This window comes from Canis lupus, chromosome 3 (assembly GCF_011100685.1).
Source record: "Canis lupus familiaris isolate Mischka breed German Shepherd chromosome 3, alternate assembly UU_Cfam_GSD_1.0, whole genome shotgun sequence".
NCBI lineage: Eukaryota > Metazoa > Chordata > Mammalia > Carnivora > Canidae > Canis > Canis lupus.
The window spans coordinates 86,772,832-86,791,224 of NC_049224.1; the positions used below are offsets into that span (position 1 = coordinate 86,772,832).

The following is an 18,393-nucleotide window of genomic DNA, read 5'->3' on the forward strand; positions in this document are numbered from 1 at the left end:
TACAGGTGTTCAGCTCTACAGATGTTCACTAACAGAACATACCCATGGAACCAGCACTGGACAGCAAGAAATAGACCATAACTAGCTTTCTGGAGCCCCTTCCCATGGCCCATGGCTCCAGCGCCCAACCATTACCAAAGGCAACCCCTTTTCAGACTTCCAGATGCATAAATTAGGTATAGCTGTTTCTGTACTTATTTATATATAACGAATAGAATAAGGTATGCACTTTTTTTTTGGCATGTCCAGCTCCTTTTGCTTCACATTATGTTTCTGGGATTTATCTGTATTTTGACCTATCACAGAAGTTCATTCATTCTCAATGATGTACTTGGCTATAGTTTTGAAGTAGGAGGGCCCCAACAACCTTACTAGTGTAAGTGGAATTACTATTATTATTCCGACTGCTTTTTTCCAGAACATCACTATCCATAGTTTCATTTGATTCAATCTAAAACACAATAACAAATAATAAATTGTAATAAATAAAGAAACAGATAAAAAGTGTAGGTGAATCTAAATAATAAATCTTTTTACACAGCAGCAGAGCAGCCACCTTAGTGATTGTGATGCAAGGTACATCCCAGCAAGCCACTCTTGTCCTGTGTTTTTACGCCATAGTCAACACAGGCTAATATAATAGAGAAGACAAAGAGCACAGTCTGAAAATACCCACGGGAGAGTGCCGAGTTGGAGTTCCCACTAAGTAGCTCCGAACGGCTGTGCAGAAGGTTAGGCGTGGCCTATTTTTAGGTGCCCTACGTGGAAGTGGCTCCACTAAGATGGATGGTGGAAAATTAACACCTTAGGGGCTGTCAGAGATTTTTCTTTTGAATAGAGGTAGGGAAAGAATCCATTCTGATGAACTACTTGGGGCAAAGTACAACCTGGTCTCCTTCAAGCATAATAAAGCGTTTGAACTGTTTAAAAGGGAAACTCTTGCAAACTGCCTTTTGGAGATTATTTCCCAGGCACACAAATCAAGCTTTCTTAGGTCAGGTTTCTCGTTGTTTCTTTCTTCTGGGGGCAGGAAAATGTGAAGCGAAGTGTGTCATGTCAGGGAATCCTGTTTGGACGCCCAACATTGTATGAAAATAGCTGGTGGTTTATCAAGGCTTTGTTCTTACCAAAGTTTATCATTTACCTGGTCTTACTTTGCTTACTCCATTGTCACCAGGGCTATCTCTCCAGATGTCCTATTAGGGAATTTAGCATACCTGTGGCTACTAACTCAGCCCTAAAGGAAAAATCTCCAGCTGGGTAGCATTAGATGACTCTGAAGCACAGATCTTCCATCTCCTGCTACGTTGGGTTGTATGTGCAAAGAAAACAGCTGGCCAGGAGACTCTATTGACTCCGAATGAGCCATCACCTATCCTGCGATATGGACTTGCTTTAGTACATTTGCTAATAATGTCATGATAGTATATTTTTGGCACATGACATTTTCTCTCTCCACACCCTGCAGAGATATATCATGTGATTTCCTTCAAATTAAAAAGGGGTAAGGTCTCCTTTGACCAAATAGAATGAGTTTTTCATTTAAGCAAGGGGAGTGTCCTGGTACCAGGAGGCAGAGGGTTACTTTAAGCTCTATTTCCCTAGATGCTGGGGACCTTATTCCTACCTACAAAACCTTAAGTTCAGGAGGATCCCTCCTCTTCTAAATCTTCTTTTTTCCTGGTAACACCTTTTCTTACCCTTTGTAAAACCAAATCACATGGTATAGCATGTTAAATTGCATCTATATGCAGTTTAAGTAAATAGTTACTGTCACACCAAGTATATGGTTTTCATTTTTATTGTGCAAGTAGGGACTTGGTCTCACACATGACTTGTGCTGCTTAATAGCATTCATGATAAACAAGATGAAAACTTGCTGTTTATCTGGGGCAACGGCTGGGGTCTGTAAGAAACTCAGGTCTGCAGAAGCCAGTTTTCTTGTAGTCAGTGTGTGTGAAAGTAGTATTTCGTAAGTTCTCCTGTATGCCGTTCCTGGAATGGTTAGGAAGTTAAATATCCATATTGCAAGGAGGTGATGAAGCTATGCTCTTTCAACACAGTTGAGCACCAGTTACTTTTCTTGCATATGCTTCCTGATTCCAGTGTCTTTGTGCAAAGCAACACTTGGGTTTGCTTTGTGCAAAGAGGTTCTTCTAAATTTCCTGTCTGTGTCAAGGCAGGTATATCACCGCATTTGAGACGTGGTGGGGATCTAAGATGTAGTTGAGTCTGGCCATCTTTTTGACAGATAAGGAAACTGAGGCTCAGAGCCATGAAGTGAACTGCCCAAAGCTTAACTGTGGGCTAGTGATATAGCTACGTGAGGACCCATGTTCTCCCCACCATCCTTTTCCTTCCATTTTGGGCTAAATCAAGATCCACAAAGTCCCAGTCCTTCTCAGATAGAGTTGAGCCACATGTAATGACTTTTTTTTTTTTAATTTTGTTTTTTTATTTGCATACAGTTGACACACGTTACATAAGTTTCAGGTGTACAACATAGTGATTCGACAAGTTTAAATGTTATGCTATGCTCATCACATGCGTAGCTCCCATCTGTCACCACAGGAGACTATTACAGTACCATTGACTATATTCCTTTTGCTGTGCCTTTTATACCCATGACTATAAATCTCATGAACTTGGCCTTGGTTCCAGCCTCATTACCCCTTTTCTCATGAAAATTCTTAATAGTCAAAATAATGATCATCCAAGTGTAGGAAGAATGATTTGTAGGAAAGGACCACCACGAAACTATGAGAATGCTAACTCCAAGGGGCCAATGGTAGAGCTTTGTTCCTGTGGAGCTAGGGAGCCTTCCTGTGAAAAGAGGATAGGTCAACCTCCCCCAGGGTTTGAGGAGGGTCTAGAATGAGCTTCCTGCCCCAGAACAGGGCTGCCACGTGACAGCATGCACACAGAGTAGCTGCACATTTAGGAACAGATAGCATCCCAGAAGTTCACTTGCAAGTCACAGGTTTGCAACTAGGAAGCATTTTTCTCACCTTGTCTACTTAGGTTCTCCAGAGGAGGTCACATCTACAAGGACTCTTCCCTCACTTTCCAGGACTGCCCTTTCCAGTTCCCCAAGTGCCAGACTCGCTTCCTGAGTAATCTGCTTGCTAGCATAGCCACACCACTCTGAACACATTTACTATTCTTTTTCTTGGTCTGTGCTTCTGACTGCCTTTAGATGCCAGGAAGGAAGAAAAAAAAACTATGTCTAACAGGTAGATGCATTTGTATACATAGGTGGAATCCCTTGACCCTACTGAGGAGGATGACATTTTTGAGCTGAAAGTTTATTTAACTTAATTGATGAAATTTCAGATTGAGAAACAACATGAAGATGCTAGAGGCATCTGAGGGTCAGAGATTTGGGGCCCCCTGTGAGGCCAGCTAATCAGAGTTGAGAGCTTTCCTCGCCCTATAGTTCAGGGCTCAGAGGCTTTTTCCCAGTGCTGAGGAGTGACTTCTCCCAGTTGCTCATGAAGCTTGCCTCCTGAGTGGAGTGTCCGTTACATTTGGTGTGATAGACACAAATGGCTTCCTTTTAAACATGTGATGAATATTTGAGACTTATATTGGATGTCAGGGGCTATTTCGATTTGCTATGATCCCCGTATGTCAAGAAGACCTCCCTATAAGCCTGAATATCTCTTTCTTTGAGAAATAAATTGTTTCCTTTTTATTTTGAATGTGGAAGTTATACATGTTTATCAGAAAAAATTCAAAAATTACAGAAAGACATACACACACACACAAAGAAAATTAAAAAGAACTTACAATATCCTCAGACACTGTTGAGCACTTTGTTCCCCTGGTCCTCCTTCCTCTTTTCTTTCTGAGTGTATATATTGATATGTAAATTGTTGTGATTATATTTTTTCAAACACAATTTTAAACCTTAATGTATTTTGAACATTTTCTCATTTGCCACTAAGTGTATTTTGCAACAGTTTCTAATGTTAGAATTGAATATACATATATATAATGAATATATAGAAATATATGAATGGATACATATATACCTAGTGCTTTATAATTTATTTAACTGGACGATTACTGTTGGACATTTATCCTGCTTTCAAGTTTTCAGTGATATAAATAATGCAGCATTGGCTCTCTTCACACCAAAAATCTTTATGCACATCCCCCCTGCTGCGTCCTTAAGATGAATTGCTAGAAGTAGAATTTCTGGGTTTATGGGATGCCCATTTTTAACATTTTTGATACATATTGCCTACTTGTCCTCTAGAAAAATTTGTACCCATCTATAATCCTACCAGTAGTATTTGACATCTACTTTTGATGGAGCTGCTAAATGTGGAGGTCAATCTTAGAAATATTCTTTTTGGTTAAGAAAGTTTTCCCAAAAATCCTGTGTGCAGTGGGGCAAGCAAATATAAAGGAAGATTTTATGTAAGTCATTATAAAATTTAGTTTAGGCCTTAAGCTAATTGCTTTCTAAGATGAGAATTTATTTCCTTTCCACATCCTCACATTTTTAGGATATGTATTAGCTCTGCTAGAATTAAATTCAAATATCAAAGCACTGGAAAAAATCTACAACAGAAACAAAAGCAAAATCACCACACCTTTCCAAGGCTTTTCTGATGGAATTGAAAAAAGAAGAAAAAAAGAAAGAAAGAAAGAAAGAAAGAAAGAAAGAAAGAAAGAAAGAAGAAAAGAGAGAAAGAAAGAAAGTTCACTTAGAAAGAAAGTTCACTTATTTATTTCTTCCATCTTGAGACTAGTTGAAAGATACAATTCAGTTCCCTAAAATCAAGAAAAGTTAAGCTCATTAGAACCCAAACTCTAGAAAAAAGTATGAGAGGGAACTGTTTGACTAACAAATTTTTTTTTTCAGCTTAATAATTTTTGCACCTCAGTTTTTCCTGGCCCTCACCATGTTCCTTAGGGGATAAAATAATATTCCTGAGTGAACTATTATGTTAGTGGGGTTCAGTAGCACTTTATATTTTTAAATAGTACCAAATTTAATAAAATATGATGTGCCTTGTTTTCAGTTTTAGTGAAAAAAAATTGCTAAATAATCCTATGGAGTATTTCTTGTTTATATAATCAGTAACTCACTGCATTACAGATGAATTAACCAGAAATAATTAAGGTAAATGTAAATGTCTGTAGAGGCACAAATTCTGCAGAATAAAATATCAGACAAGAGCAGATTTTCACCATCCCTTTATTCTCTCTTATCTGTGGCCCTAAGAAGCATACTTTTTTACTTTATGTTTAGATTAGTCCAATGAACTGACTGTGGCTCACATTAATTTTCACATTATTTTTTGTTCTAATGTGAAAAATGGCAAGAGCAGATTTTGAAGTCTGTGTTAAAATATAGCCTGACTCGTTTGCATAGAGCTGTTGTGCAGGTTTTATTGGGGATAAAAGATATGTTGCTGAGGTTGTCTATCACCTTCGCTTATTTAAAAAATAAAAAAAATAAATGAACGAAGTAGGCATTAAAGCTGTCCACTGACTTTTTCTATGTAATTCCCCAAAGGTACTTTGTTCATGTGGATGTCATCATGGCAGTTTTGTGCAAAATAAAAGTTGATTTGAGAGTGTTTATAGGCTAGAGGTCTTTGATATCCCCTGCCCTGCCACCAACTTTTGTGCCCTGCAAAGCCTTTGCTTCAGACGTGTCCCAGAGGCTCAGAGCATGTGCTCAGAAACATGGGGTATCAGAATCAATTAGCCCCTCGAGGAATTAAAAGCAAGCAATTGAACGCCTGTTAGCAATGATTAACTTTAAAAATATTAGCAATTCTGGGCAGATCCCTTTCCTTTCTGGAAGAGTGCTCTAGGCAGGCAGCATTCCCAGGAATGTTGGTTTCCAGCTATGTAGACTTTCTTGGATATAAAGTTCATCAGGGGTCTTTTCTGGGCTTTTTGATTTGGGAATGACCATTATTCTTATGTATGAAACTTAATTCTTCCTAAAAGGGTTTTCAGAGATCTATATGCTGTCTTCAGCTACAACCTAAACCCTTGCTTATTTAAAAAAAAAAAATGTTTTCTCAGTTATAAAATGAGTACACAGATAATATTTACTGAATCATTTTGAGGTCCAAGATTGATCGAAATAGGCTATATAAAATGCTGATCATGTCAAGCTCATGTAAGCTCTACTCTAGATGTTTTCTTCTCCATTTTTCTTTCTTTATAAGTTTCAGCCTTAAATTTGTCCTTGTATGTCTATTTAAGTTTATAAAAACAAATGGGCAAAGATATTTATATTAGTAGCTCTTTACTTCTGCGTTCTCACCTGTATGCAATGGTGTCAAAACAAATCGTCTTTGCTGCTGTCTTCTTGGGTATTTGAGTTTGATTGTGTTTATTTATTTTTAAGTGAAAATAGAGAGGGTGGGAAAAGCCCGTAGTTTGGGATGGTGGTGGGGAAATGTTGTGTACTTTATCAAATATCTTTGCTATAGGATGGAATTACCCTCTTGGAGGTGTGTTTTCTCTCTTGTTATCAATTGAGGCTAGATCCCTTGCCTTCACTAGTATTGGAGTCTTGGAAAACGTTAACAGAACTAGCGAAGGGAGGAATTCCATTGGGGTGGACTCTAGGCTCTGGGAAGATATGGAACGTGATGGGCACTCAACAGATGTTAATAAATACCTCCTTCTATTGTTGGGACAAAGTGAGGTTGATTTGGGTGTGAATTGTAATGGTCAGTGAGAAGACCTTGTACTTAAAAACGGTGTGTTTTAAGGAGAGGAGGAATCTGGATATTGAGCAAAGTAGCATTGTTTCTTCATATCAAATTATTCTTTGTTTTTCAGGGCTGTCATCCCCCTAAAATTGTCAGCTCCCTTGTGTCCATGTCGTATGCCTTCTTGGCAGTCCTTGCAATACATTGCTGTGGACACAGTAAGATTTCAATAGGTCCTTGTTGATTGAAACCAAACATTTGGAAATCTTAGAGGCAGAGTTGACGGGTGAGGTACGAGGAGGGCTGCAGGGAGAGAGGGCAAGAAAAAACAATCAAGGCAGAGAGAGAATTAAATATAGAAACCGCCTGGGAAGCCAGAAAAGAGCAAGGTTGGTGAGCAAGTAACAATTTATGTTCTCCTGAGAAAAGAAAAAAAAAAAGAAAAAACTGGACAGGGGAGAATTTTTAATCTGAAGAGCTAATTAACCAAATTATAATACCTCAAAAATATCCCTCTTGTTAGAGTTATAATTTTGAGACTTAGGGAAAAAAATGGTGGAAGCTACTCTAATTCGTCCCAAGAACCTATTTAAACTTTGAATTGTACAGGAATAGAAATTTGAGGGGGAAAATGCAATATGCTGTAGTTTATAAATCATTTCAATGTTTTGACTCCTAACTAACCCTCTTTGTGATGGTGAAGGGAAAAAAATATATATAAAACCACCTGTGGTTTCTTAAATGTGCTGATTTGATGAAGAAAGAGTGGAATTAGGTGGCAAAAAGGTGAATAAGGAAACTCCAAAATCACAATGTGAGCAGGTTAAAATATCAAAAACTTTAATACAAAATGTCCCCGTGTAAAGAGCTTCTCCAAAATGTGTGAACATGACTTAAAAAAATATATTTTGTAAATATTATATGTATGAAAATATATTCATTTTATCAATATATAAATATATATTATAAGTATCTATGTAATGGGTGCCTAGCGTTCGATGAACACCATTAAAAGTATCAGAGAAAAATCACTGCAGGGATCACCTGATAATAATTAATAAACATCAACTCTTCTTGGTCAAGTGACCAATATTATTTCACAGTTGACTGTGTTGAGGGTTGAGCCAATGACCTTTGCCCTGAATTTTAATAATTTACTGTAGTTTTACATTAAATCGGAATATAATTGGGAAGAAAATTAGTGTTTCTTTGTGGGGAGTGCAGAGTAATGCCACTAATTGCATGTATAAAAGCCTTCCCGAGGTTGTATTTTCCTGTTCTTTCTTGATTTAGAAAATTAAAACTACAGTAATTTTCCGCTATTTGTAAGAGGGAAAAATGTGCCAGTGCAATGTATTGAGCTAACTTAAAATGTCAAAGCTTTGGGCCATCTTTTCATGCCCAGTAATGACAAACTGTCAATTCATCACATTATTCAGGAATTCACCAGCAACTTGTTGCAGCTATCAGAGTTGAAAAAATACCTTATAGCACGTGTGGTCTGAGAGAAGAAATAATCTGATTTTTGTTTGTTTGATTTTTCTTCCTTTCACTTTAATATTTGAGCAACTTTGCATCTACAATGTGTTAGAGCAAATCACCACTTCTTTTTTCTTTAGAAAAAGATGGACAAGAGAGAACACACTAAATTAACCTTAGTAGAACAGGAGATTAAATGAATAGGGCTTTAAAATTATTTTTAGATACCTGGGGGATTTTTTTTTTCAAAGAAGTTATTATCAAGTAAAAGAATGGAGCTGATTTTAAAAGTACATGGGGTTTAAAATTTTGTTAAAAACACATATATTCACAAATGTATATATAGCAGGCGTACCTCTCCCTGGAACTTGGAAGGGTTAAATCAGACCACTGTAGTGTTATGGGAAGTGTTTTTTTTTTTTTTTTTTGGCAATATCTAGTACCTTGAGTTTGTTATGTATTCAGTATGTATGTCATCATAAAACAGTGCACCTGCATTAGCCTTCATTGTCTCAGGGTAGAAGCTGAGAAATGAGAAAAAAAAATTAAAAAGCTCAAGAAATGAATATTTCTGCTAATAGCGTGTCAGTATTTTTCCCTTACTCCACGGCCATTCTTAGTCTCAAATGCAAACTGCACAACCCAGACACTAGGGTTGGAATTCAGTGTTTATTCAAAAAGGCACCCTAAGGCAGCTGGAGTGGAAACGCTACATGTATGAAAAAAGGCAGCCGGGAAACTCAGCTGATCTGGGCACAGCAGCAGCAACTGTATTTACTAACACTTGTTTTCTGGGAGCCTATGAGAGAAATGGAAATAATTAGAAAGGACCTGAAAGGGTGGTATTTTGTTCCTTGTTTTCCTTATAAGGAGCAAAGCAAATTGCAGTAACACTTCGGGAGCTGGTATTCCCTATTGCCACGGGGACAGCCGATTCCTGGGTGGAGGAGTTTGTTTATACCTTAACAAATACAGACTGTTTTGTTGATTCAACAGCAAAAAAAAAAAAAAAGAAAAAAAAAAAGAAAAAAAAATGCTTGCCCCATTCTTTGCTTTCAAACACTTCCCCCAATTAGAAAATGTCTCATAAAAATGCATCATGTGATAAGCTCTTGCTTTAGTCCCAAACCAAGCTGGAGTCCACTGGAGGTCTTAGAATTTGAATCCTTAGGGAGCACACATTTTAGCTCAGAGTGTAGTTACTCTGTCATGAAACAGGGAGCTTTGCCCCTTGCTTGTTTTGGAAGGAAAATAAATTAAAAAAAGATTGCAGGGGATTTTAGTTATTATATGGCCAGGGCTCCGTTTAGAGTCTGTGGCATTCAAAGCTGGCTTTAATCACAGCATGATGCTTGAAGCCTCCAAAAGTCCAAGTGTTTCCTTTCTTTCTTTCTTTCTTCTTTCCGTTTTTTTTTTTTTTTTTTTTTTTTAAGCGTTACTTCACTGAGGCAGAGGGCTGCCTTTGAGTGACGTCACGAGTTTGAGCAGCAAGCTGCACAGGAGAAGGGAGGCTGGGTGAGTGACAGCCCAGCCTACTTTTTAATAGCTTTGTCATGTGACTGGGAACTGTAGTAAGACAGGTGCCTTCAGTTCACTCTCAGTAAGGGGCTGGTTGCCTGCATGAGTGTGTGCTCTGTGTCACTGTGGATTGGAGTTGAAAAGCTTGACTGGCGTCATTCAGGAGCTGGATGGCGTGGGACATGTGCAACCAGGACTCTGTATGGAGTGACATCGAGGTGAGCCGGGGCTGGGCTGGGCATTGCAGCCAGGACCGAAGCTTCCCTCCCTCCCGATGCAATGATTCCTGTAAGGGGGGGTGGGGGGGGAAGGGCTTAGACAACGAGAGGAGGAAGAAAAGTAGCCCGGGCAGGAGCTTTTGGGAGGGAATCTCAATCTTATCTTAACTCCAATAAGTTTGCTATTTTAAGGTGGCTCTGAGATCCCTTGAGCAAATCAAAGCTGAGCTGCTGTCACCCATATCTGTTGCAGTTGGAAACTCTTTCCATGTGCCTTTGGCTCTGTTTCTACTCATATGCAATATTTATGCTCTAAGATATTGATATGAATCAGAAGCTGAAGTCTTTCCAGTGGTGTTTAGTGGCCCGGTTGGAAAAATGCCATTTCTATTTATAATAAGATGAAGATAAAAATATTAAAATGGATGTGCTCAAATATAGTCAGTTTTGACTCTAGTCCGGATTTTTTTTTTTTTTTCCTTCCCTCTTCCCCTCTCTTCTCTGTTCATCAGACAGAGAACTCACAAAATCCTAAATAATCCTGCTAGGCTATTTTAGATTGCTTTCCCCACGGCACACAGCACAACGAGGCTGCTTCCTTTAAAACACCTAGATGTGGCTGAAAGATTTGGTCAGCAAATAAAAAAACCCACCCGTGCCTCACGGTGCAAGGTTTTGCACTAGCGTCGGTGGCAGGGAAGCCAATGGTTAAATCTGCCCGGACCCGGAGAGCCGCCTGGAGCCGGAGAGAGGAGTGTGTGCAGGGCTGTGTGTGGGGCTGCTCGCTGCTTGTGTAAAAATAGACGGCCATACATCAATTCCACAGTCTGTGCTGGCCACGATTCATACAGGGGGAGAAAAGCCAGCCGTTTCCTCCTAATCTCTGGAGCCTACGGTGACTAACAGGGGGACGCAGGACCGCGGCGCGTTTGCATTCAGCACAGGGGCACGTTCTCGGAAAGTTTGGGCAACTTGGGGAAAGAAGCTAAACTTTGTGTGCACCGCGACGAGCCGGAGCCCGACTGCATTGCACGGGGGCTCGGAGCTGCTGCCAGGAGTGTGGCAGAGGGCTGCGAGTGCTCCCCCCGGGTGGCTGGGGGCACGGCGGGTGAGGGGGAGGATCGAGTGCCACACGTGATTAGATTAAATAAGATGTCCATGTGGTGCAGCCACACACATCTGAAGTGCAAACGGTTGGGCCGGCCGGGCTGCGGTCGCTGCTCCTCTGCGGCCAGGCGTGCCCTGGGTCCCTAACCCTGCACCGGGCTTGCCCATGTGGGCTCGGCGGGCCCTCTCCTGCCTCGGCCCATGGTCCCTGCGGATCCCGGCCGCCCTTCCCTTGCTGTGATTTCTTGGGCAGGTGGAAGAGATCCAGATGTTCCGTAGGTCCCGCCGCTGTTGTGAGTCGGGGTTGCAGGTGGCTTCCAAGTCCCGACTGTCCTGCAGCGGCCGGGGCGTCCTGTGGCCGGCAGCGCGGGGCTCAGCTGCTATACTTTCATTTTTCCATCATGTGTTATTCCTGATGCTGTCGGGAGTCGATATGGAAATGTGGAGGATTTGTTTTACTCCCCGGGATGCCTGCAGTCGTTTTCAAGGAAGCGTCCGAAGCACTTAGAACAGTGGCCCTTTCATGCTTTGCTGAAGGAGGTGAGCTCCCGGGCTGGGCGTCCGGCCGGGGCCTGAGCCGTGGGCCGGCGGAGCCCGGCCGGTCGCCTCTGTTGCACCGGAGGCAGCGAGCTGCTGGAAGCCCTGCCTCCGCGGCGGCGGCTCTGGGAATCACCTCGGCCAGCCTGACAGATTACGAGCAGCAGGTAGCATGGGCAGCTTTCATTTTTTGAATCGTTAATGTTTGCTGTCATCCTAAAACGTATTATGCCCTTTTGCACATAATGACAGGACAGCGCAGTGGTTAATAAAGGCCTGTATCACTAGAGCTACTCGGAGTCCCCGGTGTTTCACAGTTTAATGAAGGTGATGTACAATAAGGTTACCAAGATTGATAGAGACAATTCACATGCCACGCACTCCACCAAGACTGTCATTCTTTACTGCCCCCCGCCCTATTCCCTTTTCCCTGTCCTCACGAATTTTTTTTTTCCTAAGAAGTAAGAATTCTTTTTTTTCCCATTAATATAATTAATGTGGCCAAGTCCACTCTTTCTTCTCTCTCTCTTTAAAATTTACCATCAATGGCACCAAAACCTCCAAAAGGTTAATGGAGAATTATACTTAATTATGATGATTCATTATCATCAGTGCAGTTAAGCTAATTTATTGTCTGCTCCTTAACTAAGAGAAAAGTCTGTTGGGGTGAAAAAACGTACAATAATTAGCCTTTTGTGTTTAGTGACTGCTTTATCCTCTTAAATCTTATTATAAAATTAAGGCTACGGTTGTGAAATAGCTGTCATAGTTGCAAAGAGGCAGTGGAATGTGTCTCTGTAATTGCGATAAAGCACACCTGTTACAGATGTATAGGGAAGCAGTAAATATCAGCATGTCAGATGAGGACAGTTACAGGGCTCGGACTGTTAAGTCTGGCATCATCCAAAGGCCAAATATAAATTAATAACAGGAACACCTGCTACCACTAATGTGTTTTAGATTATCGGGATAATGCCACATTCAGAAACCCTGATTTTATTAGCGTGTCAACATTGGCAAAAACACAAGCACATTTTCAGCCATAACCTAAGAAGCAAAAATGAGAGAGAAAGAGAGGGAAAAGAAATGTTATGAAGTAACAGCACAGTAAATAAAATGCCAGAAGTTGATCTGGTCTTTTTTTTTAATGGTCCTTAAAAGTTACTTAAGAAAATGCATGTTCTCAAAAGGGTGGAGGGGTCTTGAACAAGCCGTGCCTGGAGGAGGCGGGCGAGGGGGGAGAGAGCAAGAAGCTGCTCACCAATCCGGAGGGCACGCCAGCGTTCCAAGGCACTACGTTAGGTCCTCCACGACGGGAACCAGATGTAGAGCTCCCGTGTTTTCTACCTTCATTTTATTTCTTTGTTGCTGTTTTTGTTGTCTATGCTTTTCTGTTTGAGGACTGTCCCGCAACGAAATCCTAGTGGGTTTTGCACCGTTGGGAAAGTTATCCCCTGGTCTCTGAACCGATCATGTCGTGGAAGAGTTAACACCGTGTGCTTGTACCCGGAGGATAAGCAGCGTGGGCACCTATGGAGGCTGGGAGGTGTTACACCCGTAACCAAAATGCAAACCTTGCACCCGAACAAAACCTTCCCCCCCAGCCTGGCCTCTGCTTACTTATAAACCTAGTCAAGTACACCGATCTGCAACTTTGGGCTACTCCGATAATAAAAATGTAATGAACAATAAAACGATAAGGAAAGAGTTTAGGTGGAGAGGATTGCCCTTTCTTTTTGCATCACCCGTGTGCCCGCGGTCTGGGATCCCACCGGGGCCTGGTGGTCTTAGGGAGGAAGCACAGTCATCTGCAGGCTGCTCCCAGCCTCTCCCCTTACCAACTGCTGACTCCATTACCCGGTACCTACTCCTCAGCGTGGGGCTTATGATCATGCTGCTGCATATGACCCGTGGAATGTCGCCTGCCAGGGATGACAGGGGTGCTCGAGAAAAAAAAAAAAAAATCTGCATAAAACTTATTTTATTCAAGATCTAAATGTCACGCGGGATCTTCAGCTTCGTGCTCAACTGCTGCCTGGATGTGAACAACTGCACAGCATCTCTGCTGACCTTGGAAGGTAGGGCTGCGAGGCTACCACTTCAGACTGTGTGCCTGCTGAGGTAGACACCTTGGCTTGCAGGTGGATAAAATCCTGATGGCCCTGGCCTCACCAGACCCCCTGCAGTAGGAAACTTCTACAGGGTTCTTCACAGTATGTGGGGAGGAAATCACCCCGACTGCCAATCTGAGGCTAGAAGCCCACCTCTTTGCTAAGGTGGTCCACGTTTTTCAAGAAGCCACAGTGTGGGATGACGGAAAGACCACCTACTCCCTGCAAGGAAGTGAAAGGAAGTGAAAGACTATTCCAATCTGACTATTCCAATTCCTTGCTGACAAGCAGCCCGGCCCTAGTATGGGCTTTTTTAAACCTCTCAAAATATGGAAATCATGTAAAAACTCCAAAGAAAAGTAGTTATTTTGAGTTCACTTAGAGAATAGTTAGGGATACATAAATGATGGGAAAAAATACAATTGTGGGACGCTATAGTGGTTTTTCCTTTGTAGATGTCAGGCAATCCCAATCTTACACACACACACAGACACACACACACACCCGCACAGTTGCAAGTTAAACATAATGAAAGATGTGAAGATCATACAGAAGAACTCTGACTTTTGTCCTTAAGGAACTTACTTTTTTTTCAAAATATTTATTTATTCATGAGAGACACACAGAGAGAGAGAGAGGCAGACACACAGGCAGAGGGAGAAGTAGGCTCCATGCAGGGAACCCGAGGTGGGACTCGATCCCAGGACTCCAGGATCATGACCTGAGCTGAAGGAAGACGCTTAACTGCTGAGCCACCCAGACGTCCCAAGGAACTTGCTTTTGCCCTGTGGAAGATGAAGTGCCGAAGCTCATGAAAAGTCAAGTTAAGAGCAAAAGATTAAATTGACAATACAAGAAAACCATAGACCAGTTGACGGGCTTGGGCTTGCGTCATCCGTTGCTGAAGGAATTAGAGGATTCAACTGGTTACGAGGAGCGTAAGTGGGTGGAGTTTTCCTACTAGAGTTCTCATGCTTTTATTTTTCATTGAGCAATTATTTATTTTGTGGTGGTGGCAAATCCGACGTAAAAATCAAATTTGTATCCTTCCGTCAAAGAGATTATACTCTAAGGGTAGCATAAGATTCTGCATACGGTTAACCGGAAAACAACTTGAAACTCATTAAGCACTAACTGTCAAAAGGGTACAAATTCAGTTGGTTTCTAGCTGGAGGCATGAGAGAGGGCTTCATGGAAATATGGCACTTACCAAGAATTCGGAGGCAGAATTTTGGATGGAATGGGTCAGGCACAGTATCTTTTAAGAGCAAAGTAAGCAAAGGAATTTAGGAATTTTTTTTTTTTTTTTTCCTTCTTCTGGTGACTAAAACCCTGGAAACCAGCTTTGGTGGTGTGGTTGAATTAACCAGGCTTAATTCCTATCACATGCTATTGCAGTTTAATAAATTCCTGCAGTTAATGAAAGCTTTTTTTTCCCCCCTGCCTCCTGCAGTGTGCTGCTCTGGTTGGTGAAGACCAGCCTCTTTGCCCAGATCTTCCTGAACTTGACCTTTCTGAACTAGACGTGAACGACTTGGATACAGACAGCTTTCTGGGTGGACTCAAGTGGTGCAGTGACCAATCAGAAATAATATCCAATCAGTACAACAATGAGCCTTCAAACATATTTGAGGTAAGGGCATCCCTTGGTGAAAATTAACTTCTCATTGAACTTGGCTTGGGCCACGATATGATCGTTGGCCTGAAAGCGTAATGGGTTCTTAACTTCGTTGTCATCCAAAGACTTTTTCTCACAGGTAGGCACTTCTGATTTTGTGGAGAAACAGTGTTTGCAAAACTAAATGCATTTCGTTGTTATTTTTTTTGAGGATTCAGGGGCTCAGGCCCCCAACAGAGTGCATTAAACTGTGTTGAAATAGTAAGGGGTTGTGAAAGAATTCGTGACAAAGGAGAACAAAAGTCTAAACCTGTTTATTCCTGTCTATTTCCCACAGAAAAGGGCCTAATGTAAATTAATGTGAAATGTAAAAGAATGCAATGTTTTTTAATCCAAGAGATTAGACGTCTACCTTTATTTGCCTCACCAAGTAAGTGAGCAGTTATTATTACTGTTATTTTGTGACCAGACCTCTGATTTCTCTGTGTCATAGAAACTTTGAAACCCAGCTATTCTAATATTTACTTAGAAATTAGTAAAAATTCGCTTACCTTTCAATAGTGAAAGTTACCTCCCAGGCTCCAGACTCTTATTATAAGCCTACCCTATAATAAGGAATGTTAATCTACTCCTATTAAAGTGTTACTTTGAAAAAAGAAGTTCTTTCTCACAAGATCAGCGCTCATTTACTTGAAAATAAGCGGTTTCTTGTAGGGACAAACATCGAATACTCTGGCAAATGAGCTGAATAAGGACTGTTAAATCAACTACTTTTCAATATCACAACCACCCGCACCAGCATCATCATCTGATATCCTCGCCCTAATATGTGTCAGGCTCCATGCAAAGCACCCTAAATGTATCTTTCAAGCCACCAGCAGAGACATTTCTTAAACTTCAATGTATTTGGTTGAAATCTGGAGTCATTAAGAAAGCCAATTTTACAATATTTATTGAGTTTTTCCAGCACCCAGCACATAAAAGGCACTGAATAAATGTTTATTGAGTCATTAAGAAAACCAATTTTACAATATTTACCGGGGTTTTTCAGCACCCAGCACACAGAAGGTGTATTGAATAAATGCCTGTTGACTAATGAGTGAAGAGTGACTATAGTAATATTAATTAATAACAGTGATAATGAACAATAACGACAGTGGCCAACATTTTAAGATCCTCTGTGCTCTGTATGCGTCACCTCACGCATCCCTCCAAACATCCTATTTTTTTAGGTACCCTAAGAATCATTCCCACTTTCCATAGGCAGACACCGAGTCTCAGAGAGGTTCAGTGATTTTCCCCAAATCACACAGCTGACAAATAAAGACCAGGGATTTGAACCCCAAATTGATCTGACTTCCCAGTCCACATCGCTGATAAAAATAGAGTAACAGCGAGGTTGGGTGACAACCATCCCCTACAAAGACATACCAAGCTGCTGTTTTGCTGAATATATTTAAAAATAGAACAGACTCGTTCCTTTCAGTGTTGGTTGACATGGAAGCAGGGATCGCCGGGGGGAGCCGAGGTGGCTGTAGGTTCTGGCCACAGCTAAGATTTTCTAATACGTCTGAACAGAGTCTTCGAAGGGTGCTCAAGGCGGTGGGGTCAGGGCTGGGGGGAAGGAGCCCTGAAGGTCTGGGGTTGGTTACGCTTCCCAGGCTTCTCGGCCGGGTCTTAGAAAGTTCATGTGAGGACTTGGCTAGTTAGAACTGGTAAATTGAACATTCCTCATTCAGTACACTTGTCAGGCGACAGGCCCGTTTTAAGTCATGCTGCATTAAATAAACAGTACTTTAAAAAATGTCCATCTCTATAGACCTCTTATCTAAAAATCGGCTATTCCCTGTTGGGTGACTGCCACGCATTTCGTAGACGGTGGTTAGGGAATTACTGAGACGTGGGGGCCGCGGGGGAGGTGGAGCGCATGTCATGGGAGTCAGTGCCTCCCTGGTGGGCTACTTTCAAAAAGTCCCTCCTCCATGACCTTGTGTCCCCATATTTCATGCTGTGGCATCTTCATGAGGTACCTTGTCATGTACACCTCGGGGGGACCTGGTTCACCAACGCGTTACCTATAGATGCCTTATCCCGTCCGAAAACACCCCCTTTGCTTCCTTGTATGACTCTCAACCACTGATAGAATTGTTTTCAATGCTCTAAAACACAAAGTTCATTGAATTTAGTTTCTCATTAGCTCATTTTAAACCAGTGACTCTCAAACCAAAGCCGTTTGGACTCCCCCCCGACCCGGGGACCTTTAGCAGTGTCTGGAGATAGGTTTGGTTTTTTTGGACTGAAGGCAAGAGGCTGCTACTGGCATCTCATGGGTAGAGACCAGAGCGGTCGCCAACTCTCCTCCAGCAAACAGGACAGGTTCCCACGACGAGGAGCTCTTTGGCCCTAAAATGACAATACCGCTGGGGTGGAGAACCCCTAAAAAAATAGCCACTGAAATTCCCTTTTATAAAAACACCCGAGAGGAAGTGGGCAGCTTTCAGAGAGAAGATAGAGTTAAGATACAGGATATGAAGAATCAAAAGCCACATAACATCGTGGAGATGCCCTGGGATTGAGCTGTCAGGAATTTTGTTAGTGACAGCGAAAGTGACCGTTTAGATAACCTGTAACAGTTTTCCCTGATGTCACAAAACTCCTTCTTCTTTGTCTGTGCAAAGGGTAAGGGCCATATGTGGCAACACCGAGACGCGGCCGCAGCTTCCCGAGCATTTGCATACGGCCCAGATGCCTCTACTCTTTGCCCTCTAGCGTTAAACTCAGACAGCTTTTCTATAAGGTTGGGGGGCGGGGTGTGGAGCAGAGGTGGAATTCGAAAATTGTGTCTCCCTGGGAGGCAGGTCCCCAGGCAGCACAGTAACCCTCGAGTGGCCGCGGCCCTGGGCGGCTTCCTCCAAAGCAGCCTCTCCCGGAAGGCCTCCCCCGGCCTGTGCCTTTAAGCCTCTCCCCGTGGACTTTACCCAGGCTCACTTTCCTCCAGTTCTCAAAGCCCTGCCTCATCACATTTGGGAAGGCCTTGTACTCGGGCAAGCCAAACAGTCACGGTTTCCGCCACCTCTGATCTGCCAATAACAAGCATTACCTACCTCCGATTCCCA

General features: G+C 42.0%; 1 protein-coding gene across 8 annotated transcripts in view; it reads left to right on the forward strand.

The window, feature by feature from the left end:
• Window positions 1-18,393, forward strand: part of PPARGC1A (PPARG coactivator 1 alpha) — a 639,471-nt gene that overhangs the window by 528,940 nt on the left and 92,138 nt on the right. For 7 of the 8 annotated variants that reach the window (XM_038533568.1, XM_038533573.1, XM_038533566.1 and 4 more), the window contains one exon: window positions 15,113-15,292. In XM_038533568.1, coding sequence (XP_038389496.1) covers window positions 15,113-15,292 — 180 coding nt within the window. Of the gene's footprint in view, window positions 1-9,694; window positions 9,905-15,112; window positions 15,293-18,393 lie in introns of those variants that run through there. The other variant, XM_038533571.1, reaches the window with a different exon arrangement.